Source organism: Dama dama, chromosome X, assembly GCF_033118175.1.
Source record: "Dama dama isolate Ldn47 chromosome X, ASM3311817v1, whole genome shotgun sequence".
Classification (NCBI taxonomy): Eukaryota; Metazoa; Chordata; class Mammalia; order Artiodactyla; family Cervidae; genus Dama; species Dama dama.
This window is the reverse complement of record NC_083714.1, coordinates 11,236,681-11,263,199: the sequence shown is the minus strand read 5'-3', so window position 1 is coordinate 11,263,199 and position 26,519 is coordinate 11,236,681. Positions and strand designations below refer to the sequence as shown.

The 26,519-nt window shown below is 37.6% G+C and overlaps 2 protein-coding genes across 3 annotated transcripts in view; one reads left to right on the top strand and one right to left on the bottom strand.

Moving 5' to 3' along the window:
- DNAAF6 (dynein axonemal assembly factor 6) overlaps window positions 1-12,789 on the bottom strand; it is a 44,727-nt gene extending 31,938 nt beyond the window's left edge. The window contains exons 1-3 of the mRNA XM_061136402.1: window positions 12,704-12,789; window positions 6,421-6,573; window positions 1,834-1,906 (exon numbers count right to left, since the gene is read on the bottom strand). Of these exons, the coding sequence (XP_060992385.1) occupies window positions 1,834-1,906; window positions 6,421-6,570 (223 nt within the window). The 5' untranslated portion in view covers window positions 6,571-6,573; window positions 12,704-12,789. The remainder of the gene's footprint in view (window positions 1-1,833; window positions 1,907-6,420; window positions 6,574-12,703) is intronic.
- A 131-nt stretch (window positions 12,790-12,920) lies between these two features.
- The window catches only part of NUP62CL (nucleoporin 62 C-terminal like), an 86,901-nt gene continuing 73,302 nt past the window's right edge, over window positions 12,921-26,519 (top strand). For both annotated transcript variants that reach the window (XM_061135988.1, XM_061135987.1), the window contains exon 1: window positions 12,921-13,086. The gene's annotated coding sequence lies outside the window, so the exon portion shown is untranslated. The remainder of the gene's footprint in view (window positions 13,087-26,519) is intronic.

The window sequence follows — 26,519 nt, the reverse complement described above, 5'->3', positions numbered from 1 at the left end:
GGATCATATGTAAAATATTTTTACATTAAAGAACAAATCAAACATGCAACCAAGATGATTTGGGTAGAAATATTTTATCTTGTACTAAGCTATATTATTGAAGGCAGGAGAAGGGGACAACAGAGGATGAGATGGTTGGATGGCATCACCAACTCAATGGACATGAGTTTGAGCAAGCTCGGGGAGTTGGTGATCGACAGGGTAGCCTGGCATGCTGCAGTCCATGGGGTCGCAAAGAGTCAGACACAACTGAGCGACTGAACTGAAGTTTTATTATATAAAAGCCCTTCAATACCTTCTCCATGCAAGCCTGACATAATTCTTTAAAAATTCTATCAGTGAAAGAAATTGAAAACAGTTGAGACAATGATCGTTTTTAATTCAGTATTATCCTCATGTAGACATGAGCTCTAAAGAAAATCTCTCTTACTTGTCTTTTATATCAAACTGAGCATGTGCCTGGGTTTCTACATGTCATATTCGAATGTTTAAAAGTAAATAAGCATGCAAAATCTTAGCTTGAATTTGTTCCAACTATTGGGGCAGCAAATGGCAACCCACATTAGGTGCAGAACAGTATTTTGAGTCTTTCAAGCATTCCCAGAAATGTACCTGATTGTCAGGTTTGCAATTCTGCCAGTTCTTTTGAAATGACCTGTGTCTATCTAACATGGGCTTTGTAAAGGATAATTATAATTTTATATATAAAGTTTTATGTATGACTTATTGTTCTCAGAATTTCAGATTAGACATAACATTATAAGAAATATAGGCAGCACAGAAATACATCCAAATTTGAACTAGTCTTCTATGAAGTGAATATCTCTTGAATAAGGCAAATATACTCTTGAGTATGTAGAATAATAACTACCGAAATTTTAAAATTGTCCACTCAGACATCATTTTAGTCATTATTTTAAACGTTTTTCCAGACAAAATTTTTCACAATTACCTAAGTACTTCATTTCCTTTCCCAGTCCACCCTCTGGTAACTGTAATCACGACCAATAGAATTAAAACTTTCTAGATTTTTAAAGTTGTGTAAAATGTTCAACTCTGTGAAAATGTACAAGCCAAAACAAAAGTAAAACATCCAAAAAATACTTATTCTAGTTTATTGGACCCATGACTTTATAAGTCACCCCAAGGGCCTTAATTTATGTTTTTTAACATTAGATGAAATCTTGTAGTTATTTGTTTTATTGTGTTTTCCAGAAGGCTATTAGTTCAAAGGGGGCAATGACTCTAGTTTAATCTACGTTGTAGTCTCAGAGATGACCATACTACTTGGTACATAATAGGCTCTCAACAAATATTTATTTAATGAATTAATGAATGAATTCTGTGAAACTGCCAGAATACAGCAGCATAGAAGGTGAAGAAGCTAAGCATCTTGGTAAGTAAGAGTTAGTCGCTCAGTCATGCCTGACTCTTTGCAATCCCATGGACTGCAGCCCACCAGGCTCCTCTGTTCATGAGATTTTCCAGGCAAGGATACTGGAGTGGGTTGCCATTAACTAGACCCTAAATAATAAAAAAAAAAGTTCTCCAAACACATGGACTTTCTTGTTTTTCCATCTCAGGAAATATGCCCCAAAATGTGAATAACTCAAGGCAAATTAACTTCAATTACTAGAAAAACAACTTACCTGCAACATAGGGTAAAAACTGCATCTTTATATGTAAATAGCTGTTCATCATCCCCACAATTATTTGAGTTCATCTTTGATGAGTGCTAGTGTTAGCATTACTATCCCTATAATTTTGCTCCCAAAGAAGAGAGTATACTGATTATATTGATCTATATGCTATACTTCTTATAGTATAACTTACCTTTAAGCTCTTCTCTTTTTGGTGGTCCAATATTTCCAGGTCCCATGGCTCCCATTGTTGATGAACTATTTGACTGGAGGAGAAGAAAAAAGTCCAATGTTCTATAATTACTACTTGTATAACTTATATGACCAGTAATACTTTAAATCTGATAAGTTTTCCAGGTACAATTTCATTGAGCTACCCAGTTTAATTATCCATTGTTGTTATACAACCAAGAGACAGATATCAAGTATTATTTTGAATGTGTTTTCCTTGTCCTTTCAAAAAGCATTTGGTTTAACAGACCCTAAGGCAGAATTGATCTTTGATCAGACTAAATCCCCAGTTCCAGCCCAGTGAATCATGTATTTCTGGGGATAGGGGAATGAGCCACATTCATCTCTTTGAAGATTATAACCAAGCGTTAGTATAAGAACATGGATTTTGGATTTTGGCAGTTGTCTGGTCGTAGTTAGATGGGGAACAGAAGGGTGGGTAAGTTTTATAGAAATGAAAACAAACAACTAAATAGAGTCGAACTATTTAGACATCAAACAACTCATTTAAAAGTCTTAATAGCTTTTACTTCTTTCCACTGTGGGTATGAAATACTTCGTCTCACCACCTCATGACACTAAATGAGTGAATTTAAACAGCAACCCCAAAGTAACAGTGTCAAACACATGATGAACCATTTCAGTCTTCATGCAAATTCAGATTTACTTTGCCATCTTCTGCACAAGCATACATACCCCTCAACACACAGCTTACAGGACTGCCTCTGGCTCACCAGAAGAATAGTTTTCTTTTTTCAACTAAGTATAACACACATTCAGTTCAGTTCAGTCGCTCAGTCGTGTCTGAATCTTTGCGACCCCATGGACTGCAGCACGCCAGGCTTCCCTGTCCGTCACCAACTCCCAGAGCTTATTCAAACTCATGTCCATCCAGTTGGTGATGCCATACAACCATCTCATCCTCTGTCATCCCCTTCTCCTCCCGCCTTCAATCCTTCCCAGCATCAGGGTCTTTTCCAAGAGTCAGTTCTTCACATCAAGTAGCCAAAGTATTGGAGTTTCAGCTACAGCATCAGTCCTTCCAATGAATATTCAGGACTGATTTCCTTTAGGATGGACTGGTTGAATCTCCTTGCAGTCCAAGGGACTCTCAAAAGTCTTCTTCAACACCACAGTTCAAAAGCATCAATTCTTCAGCTCTCAGCTTTCCTTATAGTCCAGCTCTCAAATCCAAACATGACTACTGGAAAAACCATAGCTTTGACTAGATGGATCTTTGTTGGCAAAGTAATGTCTCTGCTTTTTAATATGCTGTCTAGGTTGGTCATAGCTTTTCTTCCAAGAAACAATCGTCTTTTAATTTCATGGCTTCAGTCACCATCTGCAGTGATTTGGAGCCCCAAAACGTAACGTCTCTCACTGATTCCATCTATTTGCCATAACACACATTACACCTTCAATATACTGGCAACCACTTCATTGGTCCCTGTCAGGAGTTCTTCAGTATTTCAAGAAAATCCCAATTTTTTACTAATCTGATGTCAGATTCTCTAGCTCCAATTCACTCCATTGCTGGCAGTGAAAACATCTTATCACTTGGCCCTGGCCAACCAGCGCCTCTAACTCTCCCTTTCCAGGATCCTGCTCTTATCTCCCAAGATTTCAGACAAGTACAAAAATTAAAATGTCCTGTTTGGGCAAGAGAAATAGGGTTTGTCCTTGAAAGCTGGTGGAAAATCTCACCTGTCTTTATTATGCTAAATTATTCCAACAGCTGTAGGTTATTAGTTATAAATTAATTTATAACATTTCAACAGTTTCTCAGGCAGTAACTATTCCTTTCCAGAAAGTTGCTTGAAAAGTGCTATGTCTGTGGTTAAGGTGGTGTTGTTTAGTTGCTAAATTGTGTCTGATTCTTTTGTGACCCCATGGACTGTAGCGCACCAGGCTCTGTCCATGGGATTCTCCAGGCAAGAATACTGGAGTAGGTTGCCATTTCCTCCTCCAGGGGATCTTCCTGACCCAGGGATTGAACCCACATCTCTTGTGTCTCCTGCGTTGCAAGCAGATTCTTTACTATTAAGCCACCAGGGAAACCCTTAAGGTGTTACAGGCATTTTAATGTGCAACTCCCAAGATAATATTCTGTACATTTTTTTCTTTTAAATCACTGAAGTAATATAAAATTGCAGTGCTTTTCTTAAGTTATTAATCACCAGAATACTAATAATACTAACAGTCGATCAGGGTAAAGGATTTTTTGGAACATGAGGGTCTCTTGTTTTGTTGAGTGCTTCCTTCCATAGCAAATAAAAATCCATAGAAATAAACACTTGAACATTCCTGACAAAAATTGGTATGCCCTCTATGAACACTGATGATTGGATCAGTATATCAGAACAGAGGGGGAGTTTCAGTTGATTAACATAATAAAAATAAATAATTAAAAATAAAATTTTCACGTGAAAAGATGGATCAGGATAATAAAAAACAGTAAAACCATCTGGCAATTGTTTCTATAAGATTATCATTTCAGCCTCTACCATGAATCTACATCCAATTATCTGAGCAATTTATCATTGTAATTCATGCCACCCTGCAATATGTAAGAGAGTTAGAACATCCCTGTACAAAGTGGTGAACCTTATTTCCCAAGGTCTTAAAATCCCTTGTGAGTTTAAAAGATAACAGACATATTCTTTCTCAATCTCCTATATTCTTAACAATTAATGGTGAGGATAGTGTAAATAAACCAATGTGTATGCAACAGTTCTAAATGCTGTTTACAGTAAGTGTATTTTCAAAAACACATCACTCTTGTAATCATTCTGCAGTTCCCAAGATTAATGCATGTTAAAAAATGAAGAGCCATTTCTCTCCTGGAAAATTTAATAGTTCATTAGAAACATTAATTATTCTCCCACTGTTCTGATACTCCAACTCTATATCCTCTAATAATATCTGTACTGTGGCGTCTGAATGACCAATTATCTAAAATATTGCTTATAACCCAGATATACAGAATTGTACATTATTATAGTAATTTTCCTCTATAAATTTTATAATTTGGTAAAATGATTCTAGTCTCTTTATTCTCATAGGCACTCATCTTTCCCCTGAAAATGCCTCTAGTTACAAATAAACATCACCATGCATAAATGCCAAAGGAAACAGGCTTTGTAACCAGAATAAATTCTTATCTCTGAATCTGTTCCAGTTACAATTTCCATCTCACTTTATTCAAGATCACTATTTCTCAAGCACTGACTATACTTTTTCTATATGGCATAACCTTACCTTTCCCAGGATGTAACACTCTATTTCAGCTAAGGTAGCAAAAATGAGTTTGCCTTCCCACCGTATTGGTATATTGCTCTTAACTTTTTCTTCTGGGTCTTATTTGTTGTCTATCTTCAATGCTGTTACTAATGAGATGATTTTTCTTTCTTTGGCCTCTACTAAGAATTTTCCCTGACTAAAACTTCTTGGTTACTAATTCTGGCTCCAAGCCAATTTAGTTCCCCTCGTCTACAAATTTTATTTCCATCTGCAAGTCTTACTTGCCCTGTTCCACCTAACTTCTTCCTGGAGGGTAGAAGCTCAATCCAGTGTCAACTTGAACCACTGAACTGGCTGCCTATTTAGATTATACTACTTGTTTTTCCACACTATGGGAAAAAAGAATTTAGGGAGGAGAAAATTGATATGTATGTTCATGGGAGATGGTTTATTCATGGTAAACTGACCATGATAACAAAGAACATTAAAATAATTTAAAGCAAATTGATATATTCTGCTATACTAGGAGATTTCTGCCTTCAAATTTTGTGTGCCTTCACACTGGCAATCTGATAGTCAAAGTTTGCTAATGTCCACGGAGATGGAGAATGGAGAGCAAGGGGTTACACGGAAGTATTTTGAGTATTCTAAGCATACTGGCAGTGAGTGTGAAAAAGTCAAAGGTCAATTCATGCAACTCTCCTACCCAAAATGAAGCCCATCTTGCTGCTGTAAGACTCCCCGAGGTTCCCTTTCCTGACCCCAAATGCTATTTGGCTAACTAGATTCTGCAGCTCTATCTGAGCATGCAGCCAGAAGCCAATTTTAATAGGCTGAAGCTAGTTTGTCCCATTATTTGGCTCAAAATGTTTTCTGTTCTGCTTTCATGTGTAGACAAATAAAAAAAATTAAGGGTTTTGGAGGCTTAATTAATACTGCCTAATTAAAATTATTTGTTTTATAGCAATATTGTCTAGGCTTAAAAATCCTAGCTACCACTCTTTGCATTGGTTGTCAAGCATTCTCTGGCCATAAATATAAATGACAAACATTTTGAAATGTGGCTATTGCTACCATAGTTACAGAACTATTTTCCTATTCAGTGTTCAGGTAGTTTAGAAAAAATATAATTATGTTTGCTAGAAATGTACTAGAGGTTATACTCTCATGCATAATGAGCCCTGCAACCTCCTGTGAATGTATTAGATGACACAGCCCTGCTCCCACAGCAAGGTTGGAACAAGTTGTTCAAAGACAGTTTCACGAGTTAGTGTGATCAGAACTAATTCATCTGTAAGTATACGACCACCTGTCCGGATTCAAAGTCATCCTCTTCAGGATAAAGTAGCTTAGAGAGAGCCTGTAATGCCGAAACCGAAGAAATTGTTTCAATTTCCATATTTTCAAATTCCATATTTTCTGTTTCCATATTTTCACTTTCTGCATTTTCAGATTCCATATTCTGAGGAAGAAGATAATCAGAAAGACGTATTTTAGTTTTCTATTTTATTTAAGACATGAAGATTTTTCTAAATTGTCCTATCTCCCTTCTTTCCCTGGGTCGCTCCATGATCTCTTATTCCACCTTGAAAATCCTTGTAAACTCCTTCAAATATATATATATTGTGCTGATTCACAGAGACTCACAGACTCACAGGGCAGCAAGTAGACAAAAGTATTCAGCTTGCTTTATTAAAACTTCATGCTTAATCTAACAAGCATTTCTTGAGCACCTACGTAGTGGTTCTCAGGTTTTAGTGTGCTTAAGAATCACTGGGGAGTTAACTAAAAATGCACGTTCTTAAACTCTACCTCTAGAGAAAGGGTATCTCAGTGTCATGTAGAATGTACATCATTATTTAGAAATGTACTTATATAGACCACCTTTTTACCTTGTCTCTTTTATGCTGTCTAAGCTGTATATTCAATTTAGTGAACTGAAAAGGATGTTTGCTGGGGTGAATGTCTCAAGGAAAGTTATTCATTTCACACTTTTGCCTCAGGCAGCCCCGTACTTTCTGTTATTTAAAATTTTAATCAACCCTTGATGATGTCTCGCATTATGCAGCTGTTTGAGGCCTCTAGTGAGTTGGTTCATTAACTTTAGTGAAAGTTCATGAAAACAAATTGTTTTCTCTTGATTATAATAGTGATACTGTATATGTCTATTGTGGAACTTTTAGGAAATAATACATTAAAAGTAGAAATAAGAAAATCACAAATACCTGTACTCCTACCAACCAGACATCAGTCTTTAAAATACTCTCTACCATTGTATTTAGAGTAGGAGTTCAGGATTTTTAAAAATCTTGAAAGTGTCAGACTCTAATGAAAAACCTGAATAAAGACTGTAGAATTAGGCTTATTATTAGTGATTTGGGCATAAATATAATAGGAATCTTTTCTACACTTCTGATATTTTTCAAACATTATTCTATAAAATTAATTCATAGAAAAAATTTCTTTAGTGCTTATATTAAATGACCCATTAAAATGTTTCCATTGTGCATAGAAAAGTAATATAAAAGGATTCTCAAAAGACTGCTGGTACAATCTCCTGTCAAAATCAATCTGCATGTAATGGCAGTTTACAAATCTATTGTTTTACTCTTATGTTTTACCATTATTATGACTTTCTTTTTTTACAGGAAAACTGATCTGAATGTTTATTGGAGATGTCAAGGGTATGAAACAAATGTTAAATAACTCTGTACATCTAGCATAGAGGCAAGTATATCACAGTGGTTAAGAGTAAGGGCTCTGGAGTCATGCTGCCTAGGTATGTATCTATCATTTACTTCCTATTCTGCGACCCTGGACACATCATTTAATCTCTCTATACCTCATTTTCCTTATCTATAAAATGGGGATGATAATAATGCTACTTCATAGGGTTGTTGCAAGCATTATGTAGCTTAATACACATAAAAGAGCTGGGAAAAGTGCCTGGCACATAGCAAGTACTCAACACATGTTAGCTATTATTGGTTCTTAAAAAATTTAATTTTGCTGGGTATGAATATCATTTCTAATAATGATGTCAAATAACTTAATGATAAAACTCATTACACTGAAAACTCATTAAACTGGAAAAGGTGAAATAAGAGGCAATAAAACAATCTTCTCTCACAGTATGGTCTGGTAGTCTTCTATGGGAATGAATAATTGACACATTAAATTAAATGAAGAAGCTCCTGTTTATATTTTTAAAGTCCTAGCTGATTATGTGTTCATTAAATATTTACTTAACATTAAAAGCAAAAAGTTTACTGAAACATTTTCTACCTTAGATAATGAAAGAGAAAAAATGGGTCCAGATATCAGATGCAATGATATGAGTGGTATTTTGAGTTGAGATTGTACAATGAGACTTTTAAAAAACAAATATAGCAGAAATTGCTTTATTATTCCAGCATTATCTACCTCACAGTATTGTTGTGATGGCTATATTATGCAATGTGGGTGAAAGAGTTTGCTAAAATATGAAAAGCTTTCTAAAAATATTATTATTTGGTACATAGTGCCAGCAACACAGGTACACAATGATGAAGATTGTTAGAGATCAACAGTGGGCTGGTGAGAGAGGAAGAAACTGGAACCAGTAGAGCTAACCCAGAAGAAGGGCATTCAGAAGTCCCAAATACAGCATCTGAGATAGCAATCAGAACTGCTATTCATGCATGCTCATCAGCTTGGCAGTGACATGGTAGCGAGAGTTTCAGGACATGAACAGTGTTTCAGCAGAAAGGTTGAATAGCCATGGTTACAGCGAGGTCTATTTAGGTAAAGCAGGACCCTGGTCCACAGGTGGGAGTACAGGAGGCAGAGTGGGGTTCTTGAGGTGGGAGTTGGCAGCCAGAGAAAGGTTCAGAATATGGTAGGGTTCAACATCACAGCTAGAAAAGAGAAGAGGAACCAGACACTCCATCAGAGGCTTTCTAATGTGCCAGGACAGGTTATGAAGGAAAGCTGTGGTTCATTAGATGCACTGGATACTGTATTTAGGAAAAGCAGATTAATTCTAAATGCACATCTGGCCTTGTTCTCATTTGGTGAGAGACAAAGCAGTGTGGGCAATGGGAAGGTACACCTGGAAGTTGCGTGTCTTCAGTAACTAGAGCCAGCATGTAGTCAGCAGTTGGTGAATACTGAACAAAGCATGATTAAATTCACACAAAAGTTGATTTCCTAGTCATCTTGGAAGGTTATACATTGATGGAAATTATGCTATCAATGCTCAAAATATTTTGGAATTGCCTTCATATGTATCACCAAAAAAACAGGTGTCATTATGGTATCACTCAGTTTGATTACACATCAGATTTGTCTCCAAGTGATTTCTAGCTATATCTAGATATCACATCTACTTTCAAACTATGAAGATCTGATACTTTGAGGATATTCAAAAGAATAAGCTACAAGCCTTAAGGCGATTCTAAGAGTAGTTTCAAAAGTAATTTGAGCAATAACAACAGCATTATAATAAGTGGATAGTCTCCCAAAGTGACTGCTTTGAAGGGAATACCACTCCTTGGGATGTAATACAAATTACAATAATTTATAATAATGCTTTTTATATCTGAAGTATATTAGGAATCAGACTTCTTAAATTCCAAATTATGCTGTCATAGAATGGCATAGATTCATACTTAGATAGATTGAAGTGGAAATATCATAAAAAGTTGATATGCCAACAAAAATAATTTTTACCATAGCAACTATAATAATCACCTATAAGCACAAAATAATAAACCATGACAAGCTTCTCGATATTGTATTCCAACAAACAAAAGAATCAGCAATATTAATCAAAGAACTCAAAGTGTCTAAAGAGAAAAACAAGAATTTGAATTGTTAGAAAACTATATTCTAAGTTCAATGAAAGTGAAGATTCTACTAGCTTTTTTAGAAGTCTAACAAATCAGAATAATTCATTAAAACTACTAAAAACCTACTGTAATTCATTTGACACAAATAGATCACATTGGAAAAATTAGAGCAATATGCCTTTTTATGAGTTATGCACTGTTATTTATTTGTAGGACTATCTTTTATTTGTAAATTTGATATAAAGTTCATTTTGAGCCTGGCAATCAAGGACCTTCAGGATATAACCCCAGCCTAATTTTCTGCCCTTCCCTCCTATTATTCTCCTACATGTAATCTGCATTCTGTTAGAAACTGAACTTCTAATTAAACATACCCTATAATCTCATGCCTTTGTACTTTGGAATGTATTCTTCCTTTTCCTTACAGTACTGAGAGTACAGTGATTTTTCTGACATTGCCACTTAAACAGGCCAGGAATAAATTTAAGGCCAGTTTAAGTAGGAATTTCATTTTAAATATATATTGCTAAATGTTTTCTTTGAGGTTTGGTTATATAGAAAATAAATTTTCTAGACTCACCCCCCGCCCCTTTTGTTTTCTCTCACTCTCTTTTGCTGGCCAGTTCCAGTGGCAGAGTTTTCTAGACAGTACCTTTCATTTTTCCCACATCAACTTGAAACCTTAGGGCCTTCACAGGTAATGGGGGGGGGATCTCTCTTGGTACTAAAGGGGCAAATGCTTCAGGATCATCTCTTTAACCAAAATATTGGAGCCATTTAGGGACTAAACAAGATCAATTAGGATTACTCCAGACTGATAGTACTGAAACAATAAAATCAATAACATGAGATTAAGTCAGACTGTAGTTAAGAGGACTGGGATCATGCTTCCTTTTTATTTTTACCTTTTATTTCCTTTTATTTTTACAGTGTCAATAGGAACGGCTCTCTGACTTGAACTAACTGGAGGAAAGTCTAGGTTAAATGGGTGAAAACTCTGAATTATGCACTATTCAAAAAGAAATGATGTCTTATTGATTCAAGTTTATATAGCAAATAAAATTAGAATAATAAAGGCTTACCAAATATTATCATTTGGGAACTTGTTTAATAGGTAAACACATATCCCCATGTAGAGTACTGACTGTTTACAGCTGAATGATTTGAAAGTATTAAAAATTCATTTACTCTCTTAAAATTGGCATATCTTCTGCAACTTTATTTACATAGTGCCTTATTTAACAATTCCTGTATTAAAATTCTTCCAAAAACACAAACGTAAACATCATCGCTGCCTATGTCTGAGTTAAATTATAATGTACTGGTTAACTGGGTTTTTTTTTCCTTACATTTTTGACAACTATACACATCAATGCTTCCCTATTTTCGTTTTCCTTCTTTTTTAGCTGCACCATGCATGTGCATGCTTTAGGAACTTCCCATCCAGTGATGGAACTGGTGACCCCTTCCGTGAGAGCATGGAATTTTAACCACTGCACCACCAGAGAAGTCCTTCCCTAACTATTAAAACTAATTCATTTTGACTTTGTTTTTAAAATACCAAGAATAATTTTCCTATTTTAGGTCTCTAACTTTCACTGCCATCAAGTGTACTAAGTCATAAGTAACTATGGGGACTTAACAGAGTTTTAATTACAATTTTAAAATATTTAATGAAAGATGATTTTTTAAAGTACCTGGGATATTTCATAAATGTAAAGGTCAAGAAATGAGCCGCTTGATTTAGTATTTCCTATATCCATTATTTTTTATTTTAGCCAAACTTAAAACACTTGCCAATAATTTTTGTTGTTGTTTCTGTCCCATTCCCATACTCCACCTTTATCTGAAAAGTTGAGATGGCTCATTGTCCTTTAGTACTTTTAAATTTTCTCCCAAAGTCAACAGGTCTGTTTTATTCATTTCTTCAGGAAATAGTCTCTGTTCTGAATCAAAGCTCTTAGGAGAAATGACCCTTAACTCTCAGCTCAAACTCTATTCTCTACCTTCACTCAGATTTTATTTTCTGTCACAGTCTGTTACCTTTTGATGCGAACAGTTCAACAACAATATAATACTATCTCAATCAGCCCTTGGTCAGTAGCAGGTTTGGTAGGTACAAGTAGTCTTTTACACACCACGCTCCAGACCCCCAAGTGTCGTCTGACCGCTTTTCACTCAACTGATCTGACCAACATCCCTCAGAGCTCTCAGGCCACAGCATTCACATTCCCTCACACAGGGCATTGTCCACGTAGCAAGGGACAGTCTGACCAGCGAAATACCCCCTAAAAATATATCGCAACCAAGCATGCTGGTCCAAGATAAATCATGCCTATACGTGTAAAACAAAAAGTACACTGGCTGCTCCAACTTGGAGCACCCAGATCTACCTACAACGAAAAAGTTTTCACTCTCAGATTAGCGATACTCTCAGATTAAGTGCGTGTGAGTGTCTAAAGACGTGGGTAAGGCGTCACAGACTCACTTTGGCCTTCTGACATTCGAGAAGCAACCATCCCTTGTCTAGTAAAACTGGCTCATCTCACTCACATTCTAATAGACTGAGTTTTGTTAAAGCTGAATCCTGCTTCTAGCACCAAAGGCTGCGGGATTTAGAACAAGACTATTCTATCTGCAACTTGTGGCGTTTGCGGGGTATCTCTCAGAGCCGTTAGTATTTAGAGTCCTCCCTAGTTTCTCAGATAGCTAAGGTATCTGAGGACCTCTTCTTTTCCCCTCCTAAGGGTCAGGTTTCCTCACCTGTGTCACTTTTGGGATGCCTCTCTTGGCTCCGAAAATAAAGCGGAGAGCTCTGCGTCGCTCTGTTGCCTGGGTAACAACTTTGTTTCCCAACTCCCCCAACCCCCACCTCCGGGTTCCCGCTTGACTTTGCTGGCCAATCATAGAGGAGTCTTCTTTGAACCGTCACGGGAATCAACCAATCGGAGCCTGTGCCAGTTGGGGTCCGTGACCGCCCTTTCTAATTAACTAGGTCGACCCCTTTAAGCGTCGGTCTCAGTGAGCTTCGCTCCAGAGGGGACGCGGCCACTGTGGAGACCGGTTTTTTCCGGCCCCAGAAGGCCCCGACCCCGCCTCTCTCGTAGTCTCGGCCGCCTCACGATTTACTTCGAAGTGCCACCAGGGTAAGTTTGCGGGGTTTCGTTTGTTCCGGGCATCAGCCAGTTCCCTCGTTAAGCGTGAATTCTAGGTCGGACTGCTTGTTCTCCCGCCGATCTGGAGCAGGGTGGGAAGGGTGGGCTCGGTGGCCCGGGAGTTGAGGAGATTTTGCTGCGGCTTCACTCGAGCTCTCCACGCCCCCCTTCTGCCCGGTGTTAGAGACGCGTGTTGTGGTAACATCCCGACTTACCGTTTGTGTGTTTGTGTGTATGGGTGTGTAGGGTGGGATCGCGTTCCCCCCGCCCCTCCTGTGGTGTGCAAGCCTTCGGGATCCGGAGCCCCAATGGGGAGCGCTTCTTCTGCTGCTGTGTGGCTACTAGAGGGCAGGAGCTACGTGTTGGTCCCACTCCCGGGAAAGTCGCCGGACTCGGTACCCCGCGTTTCCCGCCTTGGAGTGGAGAAACGCAGGCGCTCCGCGGGTTTGTCACTGCTTTACTATCGGAGTGTTTGCCCTTCCTCTACAGGGTCCGTTGTGACCCTCGTTTCTCCAGAATCCTGTGGTTTGTTTGGCTTAATAAATATTTGGAGTGTTCAGAACCGATCGGCTGTGTTCACTAGTGGGTCACTTCATACAGTATTTGTGTGTTGTAAGTGAGGAGAGATAGGGCGGCTTTAATGGATGGTTACTGTTGGTTTTCCAGGGCTTGGAATTCAGTTATAAATTAACTAAATTGTTTTCCTTCTTTCTGCTCTCTGGTGAAGGGAATAGTAAAGCTTGAGTAATATGTCTATTCTACTTGTTATTACCACAGTAAACAAAAAGCGAATGTAGAACATTTAAGTTTTGGCTAAACTTTTGGCTTTTTGGCCAAATTACCTATACCGTAATTCCCTTTATTACTGTAGGTGATCAGAGTTGAAGTGTATTAAATATTACTTCTCGCAGATACTTGTGGAGCTTAAGTTATGTAAGATATGCTGTCTCTTCTTTCTTGATTGCTTTTATCTTTCTTGTTCTCCCGCCGACCTGGAGCAGGGGGACTGAAGGGTAGGCTCGGTGGCGCGGGGGCTGAGGAGATTTTGCTGCTGTTTCACACGCTCTCCCCACGCCCCCTTTCTGCCCGGTGTTAAGAGACCCGTGTTGTGGAATTCTGGATGATTCTCTGAAACTTCCAATTTTACATGTCTGTGTGTGTATATATATATATAATGTATATATATGTATATATATTATATATATAATATGTATATTTAAATGTGGACCGCTACCCACTAATGAATTGCCATTCACAGTTTGAAAACTCTGGTCTTAGATCCTTGGTTTTCAAACTTGTGTGTGTTTAGGAATCACTTAGCATGTTTGTTACAAATGCAGGTTTCCCTAACTTACTACAGGAACTGGTTCTGTCCCTCTGTGGTGGGCTCCCCCCCCAAAGGTGGTTCATATAGCAAATATAAAGTTCTAGGCAAGGTACCAGATGCACAAATATTTAATAAATAATAGTTTTCTTCTTGGGAAACAAATGCTATTTATATTTAGGGCTATAACTGTCTCTTCATTGTGCCCCTGCAAGGTTGAATCCATCAGTTCAGTTCAGTCGCTTAGTTGTGTCTGACTCTTTGCTACTCCATGGACTGCAGCATGCTAGGCTTCCCTGCCCATCAGCAACTCCCTGAACTTGGAAAATATTCAAATTCATGTCGATCCAGTCAGTGATGCCATGCATCTATCTCATCCTCTGTCGTCCCCTTTTCCTCCAGCCCTCAATCTTTCCCAGCATCAGGGTCTTTTCAAATGAGTCAGTTCTTCACATCAAGTGGCCAAAGTATTGGAGTTTCAGCTTCAGTATCAGTCCTTCCAATGAATATTCAGGACTGATTTCCTTTAGGATGGACTGGTGGATCTCCTTGCAGTCCAAGGGACTCTCAAGAGTTTTCTCCAGCACCACAGTTGAAAAGCATCAATTCTTTGGCACTCAGCTTTCTTCACCATCCAACTCTCACATCCATACATGACTACTGGAAAAACCATAGCTTTGACTAGACAGAACTTTGTTGGCAAAGTTATGTCTCTGCTTTTTAATATGCTGTCTAGGTTGGTCATAGCTTTTCTTCCAAGGAGTAAGCGCCTTTTAGTTTCATGGCTGCAGTCACCATCTGCAGTGATTTTGGAGCCCCCCAAAAGTAAACTCTGTCTCTGTTTCCACATTCCCTATCTATTTGCCATGAAGTCATGGGACCAGATGCCATGATCTTAGTTTTCTGAATGTTGAGTTTTAAGCCAACTTTTTCACTCTCCCCTTTTGCTTTCATCAAGAGGCTCTTTAGTTCTTCTTTACTTTCTGCCATAAGGGTGGTGTCATCTGCAAATCTGAGGTTATTGATATTTCTCCCAACAATCTTGATTCCAGCTTGTGCTTCATCCAGCCCAGCATTTCTCATGATGTAAACTGCATAGAAGTTAAATAAGCAGGGTGACAATATACAGCCTTGATGTACTCCTTTCCCAATTTGGAACCAGTCTGTTGTTCCTTGTCCAGTTCTAACTGTTACTTCTTGACCTGCATACAGATTTCTCAGGAGGTAGGTCAGGTGGTCTGGTATTCCCATTTCTTTTATTTTTATTTTATTTTTTTTCCTTTATTTATTTATTTTTTTTCAGTGGGTTTTGTCATACATTGATATGAATCAGCCATACATTTACACGTATTCCCCATCCCGATTCCCCCTCCCACCTCCCTCTCCACCCGATTCCTCTGGGTCTTCCCAGTGCACCAGGCCGGAGCACTTGTCTCATGCATCCCACCTGGGCTGGTGATCTGTTTCACCATAGATAATATACATGCTGTTCTTTCAAAACATCCCACCCTCACCTTCTCCCACAGAGTTCAAAAGTCTGTTCTGTACTTCTGTGTCTCTTTTTCTGTTTTGCATATAGGGTTGTCGTTACCATCTTTCTAAATTCCATATATATGTGTTAGTATGCTGTAATGTTCTTTATCTTTCTGGCTTACTTCACTCTGTATAATGGGCTCCAGTTTCATCCATCTCATTAGAACTGGTTCAAATGAATTCTTTTAAATGGCTGAGTAATATTCCATGGTGTATATGTACCACAGCTTCCTTATCCATTCATCTGCTGATGGGCATCTAGGTTGCTTCCATGTCCTGGCTATTATAAACAGTGCTGCGATGAACTTTCTAACACCATACACAAAAATAAACTCAAAATGGATTAAAGATCTAAATGTAAGACCAGAAACTATAAAACTCCTAGAGGAGAACATAGGCAAAACACTCTCTGACATAAACCACAGCAAGATCCTCTATGACCCACCTCCCAAAATATTGGAAATAAAAGCAAAAATAAACAAATGGGACCTAATTAAACTTAAAAGCTTTTGCATAACAAAGGAAACTATAAGTAAGGTGAAAAGACAGCCCTCAGATTGGGAGAAAATAATAGCAAATGAAGCAACAGACAAAGGATTAATCTCAAAAATATACAAGCAACTCCTGCAGCTCAATTCCAGAAAAAGAAATGACCCAATCAAAAAATGGGCCAAAGAACTAAACAGACATTTCTCCAAAGAAGACATACAGATGGCTAACAAACACATGAAAAGATGCTCAACATCACTCATTATCAGAGAAATGTAAATCAAAACCACAATGAGGTACCATTACACGCCAGTCAGGATGGCTGCTATCCAAAAGTCTACAAGCAATAAATGCTGGAGAGGGTGTGGAGAAAAGGGAACCCTCTTACACTGTTGGTGGGAATGCAAACTAGTACAGCCACTATGGAAAACAGTGTGGAGATTTCTTAAAAAACTGGAAATAGAACTGCCATATGACCCAGCAATCCCACTTCTGGGCATATACACTGAGGAAACCAGATCTGAAAGAGACACGTGCATCCCATTTCTTTAAGAATTTTCCACAGTTTGTTGTGATCCACACAGTCAAAGGCTTTGGCGTAGTCAGTAAAACAGAAGTAGATGTTTTTCTGGAACTCTCTTGCTTTTTCAATGATCCAGTGGATGTTGGCAGTTTGATCTCTGGTTCCTCTGCCTTTTCTAAATCTAGCTTGAACATTTGAAGTTCACAGTTCACATACTGTCGAAGCCTGGCTTGGAGAATTTTGAGCATTACTTTACTAGCCTGTGAGCTGAGTACAATTGTGCAGTAGTTTGAACATTCTTTGGCATTGTCTTTCTTTGGGATTGAAATGAAAACTGACCTTTTCCAGTCCTGTGGCCACTGCTGAGTTTTCCAAATTTGCTGGCATATTAAGTGCAGCACTTTCACAGCATCATCTTTTAGAATTTGAAATAGCTCAACTGGAATTCCATCACCTCCACTAGCTTTGTTCGTAGTGCTGCTTCCTATGACCCACTCAACTTCGCACTCCAGGATGTCTGGCTGTAAGTGAGTGATCATACCATCGTGGTTATCTGGGTCATGAAGATCTTTTTTGTATAGTTCTTCTGTGTATTCTTGCCACATCTTATTATCTTCTGCTTCTGTTAGGTTCAAACCTTTTCTGTCCTTTATTGTGCCCATCTTTGCCTTAATTGTTTCCTTGGTGTCTATGATTTTCTGGAAGTGATCTCTGGTCTTTCCCATTCCATTGTTTTCCTCTATTTCTTTGCATTGATCACTTCAGGAAGACTTTCTTATCTCTCCTTGCTATTATTTGTAACTCTGCATTCAAATGGGTATCTTTCCTTTTCTCCTTTGCCTTTTGCGTCTTTTCTTTTCTCAGCTATTTGTAAGGCCTTCTCAGTCAACCATTTTGTCTTTTTGCATTTCTTTATCTTGGGGATGGTCTTGATCACTGTCTCTTGTACAGTGTCAGAAACCTCCATCCATAGTTCTTCAGGCACTCTGTCTATCAGATCCAATCCCTTGAATCTATTTGTCACTTCCATTATATAATTGTAAGGGATATGATTTAGGTCATACCTGAATGGCCTACTGGTTTTCCCTACTTTCTTCAATTTAAGTCTGGATTTGGCAATAAGGAGTTCATGATCTGAGCCACAATCAGCTCCTAGTCTTTTTTTTTTTGCTGACTGTATAGATCTTTTCCATCTTTGGCTGTAAAGAATATAATCAGTCTGATTTCGGTATTGACCATCTGGTGACATCCATGTGTAGTCTTCTCTTGTGTTGTTGGAAGAGGGTGTTGGCTATGACCAGTGCGTTCTCTTTCAAAACTGTTAGCCTTTGACCTGCTTCGTTTTGTACTCCAAGGCCAAATTTGCCTGTTACTCCAGGCATCTTTTGACTTCCTACTTTTGCATTCCAGTCCCCTATTATGAAAAGGACATCCTTTTTGGGTGTTAGTTCTATAAGGTCTTGTATGTCTTCATTGAACTGTTCAACTTCAGCTTCTTCAGCATTACTGATCGGGGCATAGACTTGATGTATATACATACTATGATATTGAATGGTTTGCCTTGGAAATGAACAGAGATCATTCTGTCATTTTTGAGATTGCATCCAAGTATTGCATTTTGGACTCTTTTATTGACTATGATGGCTACTCCATTTCTTCTAAGGGATTCCTGCCCACAGTAGTAGATGTAGTGGTCATCTGTTAAATTCACCCATTCCAGTCCATTTTAGTTCACTGATTTTTAAAATGTCATTGTTTACTCTTGCCACTCCTGTTTGACCCCTTCCAATTTGCCTTGATTCATGGACCTAACATTCCAGGTTCCTATGCAATATTGCTCCTTACAGCATAGGACTTTACTTCTGTCACCAGTCACATCCACACCTGGGCATTGTTTTTGCTTTGACTCTGTCTCTTCATTCTTTCTGGAGTTATTTCTCCACTGATCTCCAGTAACATATTGGGCACCTACCGACCTGGGGAGTTCATCTTTCAGTGTTCTATCTTTTTGCCTTTTCATACTGTTCATGGGGTTCTCAAGGCAAGAATCCTGAAGTGGTTTGCCATTTCCTTCTCCAGTGGACCACGTTTTGTCAGAACTCTCCACCATAACCCATCCATTTGGGTGGCCCTACATGTCATGACATGGTTGAATCTGTGCTAAGGGCTATTTTCTTTAGGGTTGGAGAGCTAGGAAGGTTGGAGATCCATCCTGTATCTGAGGTGAATCTTCAAGCCCTTGACTTCCATAGAGGATTCCGTAAATACAAAAACTTAGTGGTTGAGGAACACAAAGGTTAGAGGAGTTCAGAGACTTTCTCCAGGTCACATTGTCAGTGAGTGGGGATCTCAAGAGATGGAGCTCACTTGATTAAGTTTAATATCCTCATCCATCTTGCCTTGTTAGCAGGTCAGATGTAGAGGCAGTTGTTGAAAACAAGAAGTTTCCCAAGCTTGCCTATCCCAGAAACAAAGGCTTTGACTGCAAGTTTGATCTTAAAGTAGGGAAACTTGAGAGATCCAAAATATTAAAAAGACAACTAAATATTTCTGTGAGTTATAGGTGTGACAAAGGGATATAGCTTAGCTAATTCTTTTATAATATATAATCTGTTCTAAAACACTAATTAAATAATTTATTAAACCAGAATTAGAAGAAATTAAAGATGAAAGATTTCTCTCAATTCTGTTACCTATAGAGAACTGATATTTCTGTTTCTCTCTTATTTTACCCAAATGTATTGATTTTTTTCACATGATCTTAATCCCTGTTTATATAATGCTTTGTTCCTTTTATTGTTAATCAACTATATGCCAATAAAAATTAATTAAATAAAAATTTTAAATTATATAACATATATATAACTCACATAAATACTAAAATGTGAAGTGGTTTTTTTATTTTTCACACAGTTATTTCCATAACACAGAAATATTCAAAAATGCTATCTTGCCATTTAATATGTACAATCTTCATAGGCTTCTCCCAGTGAATTTATTGCACAGTCCAGAAATAAAGCTTAAAATAGAAAATCACTTAGGAGTAATAAAATCTAAATTAACTTAAAACAAACAGTTATTTTTATTACTGTAACATAGTCCTTATATAACTATGCCACTTAAAAATTCCACTGTTGTTGTTAGACATTTAGTTTGTTTCAGGTATACAAATGTTCATGTAAATTATACAAATATTGTATGATTCCATTTAAAAAGTTCCCTAAAATAGGCAAATTCATAGAGACAGAAAGTAAAATAGAGGTTACCAGGGGCTGGGGGAGTGGACAATGGGGAGTTATTGTTCAGTTGGTGCAAAGTTTTTGTTTGGGTGATAAAAAAGTTCTGTAAATAGATAGTGGTGATGGATGAGCAATGTTGTGACTGTATTAATGCTTAATGCCACTGAATTGTACACTTAAAAATGGTTAGAAGGGTAAATTTTACATTATATTTTGCCACAATAAAAAGTTACAAACATAACAATTACACTTATTTTTCAGAGACATATACTCTATGACTTGTTTTCTGTGGATCAAAGCCCTGAGAAAAGAGAAATGTATTTTAAAAATAAACAAATTAAATTGTATTAGCCAGATCTGTTTTTCCTTGTAAAATCAAATTTTTTGAAATCTTTAGATGACTACTGTTACTTCATGCTTGTATAAGATTTTTATGAATACTAAACTTCAGAAGTCTCCAGTTTTTTTTGTTCTTTTTGCTTTTTTCCTCTAAGGTTTTGTGAGAGGATACTTCTGAAAGTGAGTAGGCCTTTGAGGCTGTATTTTATATTAGAATACCATTCCTCTTTCATTTCTTGGGCTAGTTTTCTCCAGTGATTTACTTTCCTTTCTCCTCTCCCCTCCCCTAACCCTGTTCTTTCACTGCTGCGCCCCCATACTCTGCCAGTTCCTCCCCCAAGCTCTGCCCTTTTGGATCCCTCTGCCTCCTTTCCACTTAGCCCAGCCTTCTCTTTGGGTTTCTCCACCCTCCACTTTGGTCCTCTCTTGAGTACCACCCCATCCCCCCCCACACCCTGCCCCACTCCTGCATCCTTCTCAGCTCTTCCCAGATTTCCCCTCTCTTGAGTTCTTCTGCTCACCCTCTCCTTTGGTCCCATCTCTGGTCTTTTCCAATTTTGTAACTGCTGAAGGCATTTGCTGAAAATAAGACCTGTTTTATGGAAAGTTACAGTTTTCTGCGGTGTCAGACTTGTAATATTTGGAAAGTTTGGTCTTAACTTGGGGATTTGAAAAAATCTTTCTAGTCCTTCCCTTCAAGGGGGCTTCCCTTGTGGCTTCCCTTGTGACTCAGCTGGTAAAGAATCCGCCTGCAATGTGGAGACCTAGGTTTGATTCCTGGGTTGGGAAGATCCCCTGGAGAAGGGAAAGGCTACCCACTCCAGTATTCTGACCTGGAGAATTCCATGGACTCTGTAGTCCATGGGGTTGCCAAGAGTTGGACATGACTGAGTGGCTTTCACTCACTTCTAGCCCTTAAAATAAGATTCAGGCATGGCCTTGACAAGTTTAAGTACAAAGGAAGAGAAAAGCACTTAATGTGAATGATAATCAGTGTGTTACATTGCCTAAGATGTTTAATATGAATTGAAATCTAATGCACCATTTTCAGTAGCTCTATATTTTAGTTTGGCATAAAGTACAAATGATCACCATTAGAAGTTTTACCCCTTCCTATTTCCTTTACAGTGGCTGTACTGATCTCACCTCTCCCTATCCATTTCTCTTCGGGGACTCAAACATTTAGGATAAAACATTTGTAATTCAGTTTCTACTTCCAGAGTTGGCATCAATGACTGTCAGTGCAAATAAGGACCCTGCTGTACTTTGAGGCTTCAATTTTCCCACTTTCTTCTTTAGTTCCATTTCTGTAAGGCTTTTCTTTGTGGAACAAGAGGTTTCTTCAGTGATTTTGTACTTTTCCTTTGCTTCTCTGCCTCTCTCCTTAGTTTGATAATTAATGATATGTTAAGGAACTGTATGTATCATCAGAAGTGACTATTTATAGGAATGGTTTTATAACATGACTAATCACATTGCATGAATTTTCAGACCAGATCATTTAGTCATGATGTTCTTGAGAAGGTGAAGTGAATTCATGATACTTAATGGTTATCAAGTAACTAAGCATTTTTGGGAGAATATTGTCTCCAAAGATTTTCTTCCAAGAAGGTGGGGAAGTTTTTAAATCAGTTACAGGGATGAACTTTCATACTAGTCACTTCTTGACAGTCATTTTTGAAAGTAATGTAGGGAAATGATGGCATGAGTGACCCCCCAAATCGTTTTTTACTTTGTGAGACAGAAGCCCGTAAACATTTATGCTGAAACGGCTTATAATAAGTACCCAGACTTGAACTTACTTTGAATCTGCCTTTTCAGAATCAATTTTATCTTCCTAATCTGTGTTACTTAAACTAATATCACAGTGAAAGTATTATGTCCAATTCCTTCACTTGCTACTTGTTTGACCTTGGGAAAGGAATTTAGTATCTTAGAGCCTCAGTTTCTTCAGCTATAATATGGAGATCAAAATGGTTTGTTGTAGGTAATTCAAAGATGAGGAATTTCAGATTCAATAAGTGATTTTGTCATTTTCCTTTTATATAAGAGATTCAAAAACTTAACAGATAAAATGGTGTATCCTGAAATGACCTACCATTATTTACTGATCCTCAGTCAGATTTCCTACTACCCAGAAGACTCCCAGGATCTATAAATGATGATTGGTAGCATACAGAGAAGATAATTGGTATGCTGATAAATGAGATAGTCATGTAGTGATTTTTTTGAACTGTAATTTGAAATGCAATTTATGTTCACTCTCTGGGCCAGTTCAGAGAGTGTTCCATAAATATCCCTGATTGACTGATCCTTCACTGACAGTGAGGAGAACCCCAGCATTATATTTTGGAAAACTTTTGTATAGCACTTTACATTAGACAAGACAATATATGTGGAGGGCCCTTTGTAAACTTATTTTTAAGAAGACATTTTGGTTTCTTGCTTAGTGGAGCTGCCAGAATTTTAGAGGTGAGGAAACTGAGATTCTAATGCATTTAAGTGACTAGCATGGTCAGATAGGCAGTGTTACTCACTCAGTTGTGTCTGATTCTCTGCAATCCCATTGACTGTAGCCTGCCAGGCTTCTCCTGTCCATGGAATTCTCTAGGCAAGAATACTGGAGTGGGTTGCCAGTCCCTTCTCCAGGGGATCTTCCCAACCCAGGGATCGAACCCAGGTCTCCTGCATTGCAGGCAGATTCTTTACTGTCTGAGCCACCAGAGAAGTCCTGCGATAGGCAGTAACACTCACTGAATTGTTTTCTGCCTATCCAGGTGTTTAGTTAATTCAGGAAACTTCATTTAGATTGGACTACTAGACAAGGATCATCTGCCCATTTCCAGGAGCCTTTTCAGGGAGCTCTGGTGTTTTCTGTATGCCTAGTGATTTTTCTTCAGAAGTCCTTTGTGTGTGTGTGTGAGTGTGTGTGTGTGTGTGTGTGTGTGTGTGTGTAAAGGACTCAATTGAGTCGTTTGCCACCTATTATTTTTTTATTTGAACATGTGTGCTTGCATTAAGGCATCCAGGGCAGAACTGTAAGCTGAGTTCAACATAAAAAGCTGTAGTTTTATCAACTTTAGTCTCCTACTCAGACAGTGTGGATAAGGAGAGAGCTTTGAAGAGGAATAGAAGTTGGCTAGAGGAACTCAACATTGACAAAGACTCGTAACCCACTCATAGCCACATAAAAGGAGTACAGCCTTGTTTTCCATTTTTTTTATTAAAGCATTGATATGCAGAGAAAAGCTGAAGTGTGCTAAGATCTTTTTTTGTTAAAAATGATATAGAATACTCATTAACTTCAGGTTTTGTTAGAAGAACATAAATTTGAATGTGTTAAAATAAAGAATTCAAGAGAAACTCATACAAATAAATATAATTAGAATATGTAACTTTTCCAAAGTATGGGAAAAATGAAGGAATACAGAAAATTTCATCAATCCAATTATGCAGAAAAAGATAAAAGATAATATGATGTGGCAAATAAATAAGACAAAATAGGATGGACTAAATAAGTGTCAAGTTGTATCAGTAGTCATATAAATGTAAATAAATTAAACTCAGCTCATTAAATCTCAGTGTCTCTATCTATTTTATTTGCTATGTTGTATTATCTTTTATCTTTTTATGCATAATTGGATTGATGAAATTTTCTATTCCTTCATTTTTCCCATACTTGGGAAGTTACATATTCTAATAATATTTATTTGTATGAGTTTCTCTTGAATTCTTTAACATGTTTAAATGTATGTTCTTCTAACAAAGCCTGAAGTTAATGAGTATTCTATATCCTTTTTAACAAAAAAGACCGTAGCACACTTCAGCTTCTCTCTGCATGTAAATGTTTTAATAAAAAAATGGAAAACAACTCTGTACTCCCTCTGGGTGGCTATGAGTAGGAATATCTGTCTCTGTCAATGTTGAGTTCCTCTAGCCAACTTCTGTTTCTCTTCAAAGCTCTCTCCTTATCCACACTGCATGACTAGAAGCTTAAAGCTGACAAAACTACAGCTTTTTATGTTGAACTCAGCTTACATTTCCACCTTGGATGAGATTCTTAGACTATATTTTAGGGCCTCCAAGGTGCCTCAGTGGTAAAAAATCCACCCGCCAAGCAGGAGATGCAGGTTCAATCTCTGGGTTGGGAAGATTCCCTGGAGAAGGAAATGGCAACCCACTCCAGTATTCTTGCCTGGAAAATCCCATGGACAGAGGAGGCTGGTGGACTATAGTCAGTGGGGTTGCAAAAGAGTTGGACATGACTTAGCAACTAAACGACAACAAAAACAAGACTATATTTTAAAATTTTCAGCTTCGCTATTTCTAAAAAACACACTGAAAATGACTCAGAGAGGTTGAAAACAAAGTGATGGGAAAAGATACACTAGGCGTATGCCAACCAAAGTTAAAATGGTGAGGCAATATTAATGTCAGACAAAATACTGTTTAAGGCAATTTAGTATTAAATAGATACCTCACACTGATGAAAGAAGGGAATCTACCAAGAGAATATAGACCATGAATCTATGCCCCTAACAACGTAGTCTTGAAATATATAAAGCAAAAGCAATGGGATTATAAGGAGAAATTGACACTCTAATAATAATGAGAGACTTAAAACACTTTTGGCAGAAACTGGTTAAGCAAAATAGATTAAATTTTTTTAAGTACAAGGCTGTGACAGGTATATGATCTAAATGAGATGGAAGGGAAAGAATCTTTAACTCCAAATTCTTAATGACAAAGAGATATTTTTAATCCAAAGGTGATTTTCATTTATTTTATTTTTCAAATTCCTAAGGAAGAAAAAATTTGAATGTACATGCTACATTAAATAGAGAAATTCTAATAGCAAGGTAATTCTTAAATTACTTTCAGATGAAAAGAAAGTCCAGAAATGCAAGAGCACAGAAAAATTCCACCCTTTGATGGCTACCAGAAGTTTTAATTTGACCTACAGTATCACATTGATGACAGTACCCATTGTGAAAGGATCAATTTCTATGACAGTATCAGAACAATGGTTTGACAACAGTAGTTTTTCTGTCAGCATTTGTAATATTACCATATACTTGCATATCATAAATATGTATATATAATTATATAGCATGATAATGTAATATTGTAATATAATTTATAACATAATGCCTATAATCTCAGGAGAGTGGTACCTTTGGAAATAGAAGACTAAATACATGAGGACTTCCCTGTCAGTCTAGTGGTTAAGACTGCACTTTCAGTGCAAGGGGCACAGGTTTGATCTCTGGTCAAGGAACTAAGATCCCACATGCTGGCCAACAAAAGAGAAAACAAGAAAATACAGCAAGGGCTCTTATTCTTTACAGAATACCTTTCTTTCTATGCCTTTCACAACTGAGTTATTACATCATTGAAATCACCTTTGGAGCTCTTTAAAGTTTTGAGATGTGTATGACATAAAAATAAGCATGTCATATTAACACATTTAGATAAATTTTGTCCTTCAGAGTTCCCCTTGGGTAGGTGTTCACTTGTAACACTAACACTACTCAAGATACTGTATTTCATCAATTTTAAGAGGTACAGTTTTCCATATTTTAACATCTCTGACATTGAAATGAATCTTAACAGTTGACTGTATCTTACAATCCCTTTTGGCTCGGTGGCAGTTGTGAATGTCATAGTTGTTTCCATATGCACATGTAACATCAACACATCTAGGATCAAAACCTGCATAATGGGTGGCTTGAGTGAAAATCCCAGAGAAAACAGGCAATCGCCTGAAACTCCTGGAAACCAGTGGTTGTGGGGAGTGAATGGAAAAGATGGTTAATCAAGTTTAGTTATTGATTATGCTGAAGTGGGAGACAAAAGGAAGCTAGTCTACATACTTGCAAAGCTGGCTTGAAAGCACAGCAAAAAATGGCTTTTAGTTCTCTTGTGAGTTCTTTTAAGAATTGCTGCAGCAACAATGCTCCTGGTGGCACAGAAGACC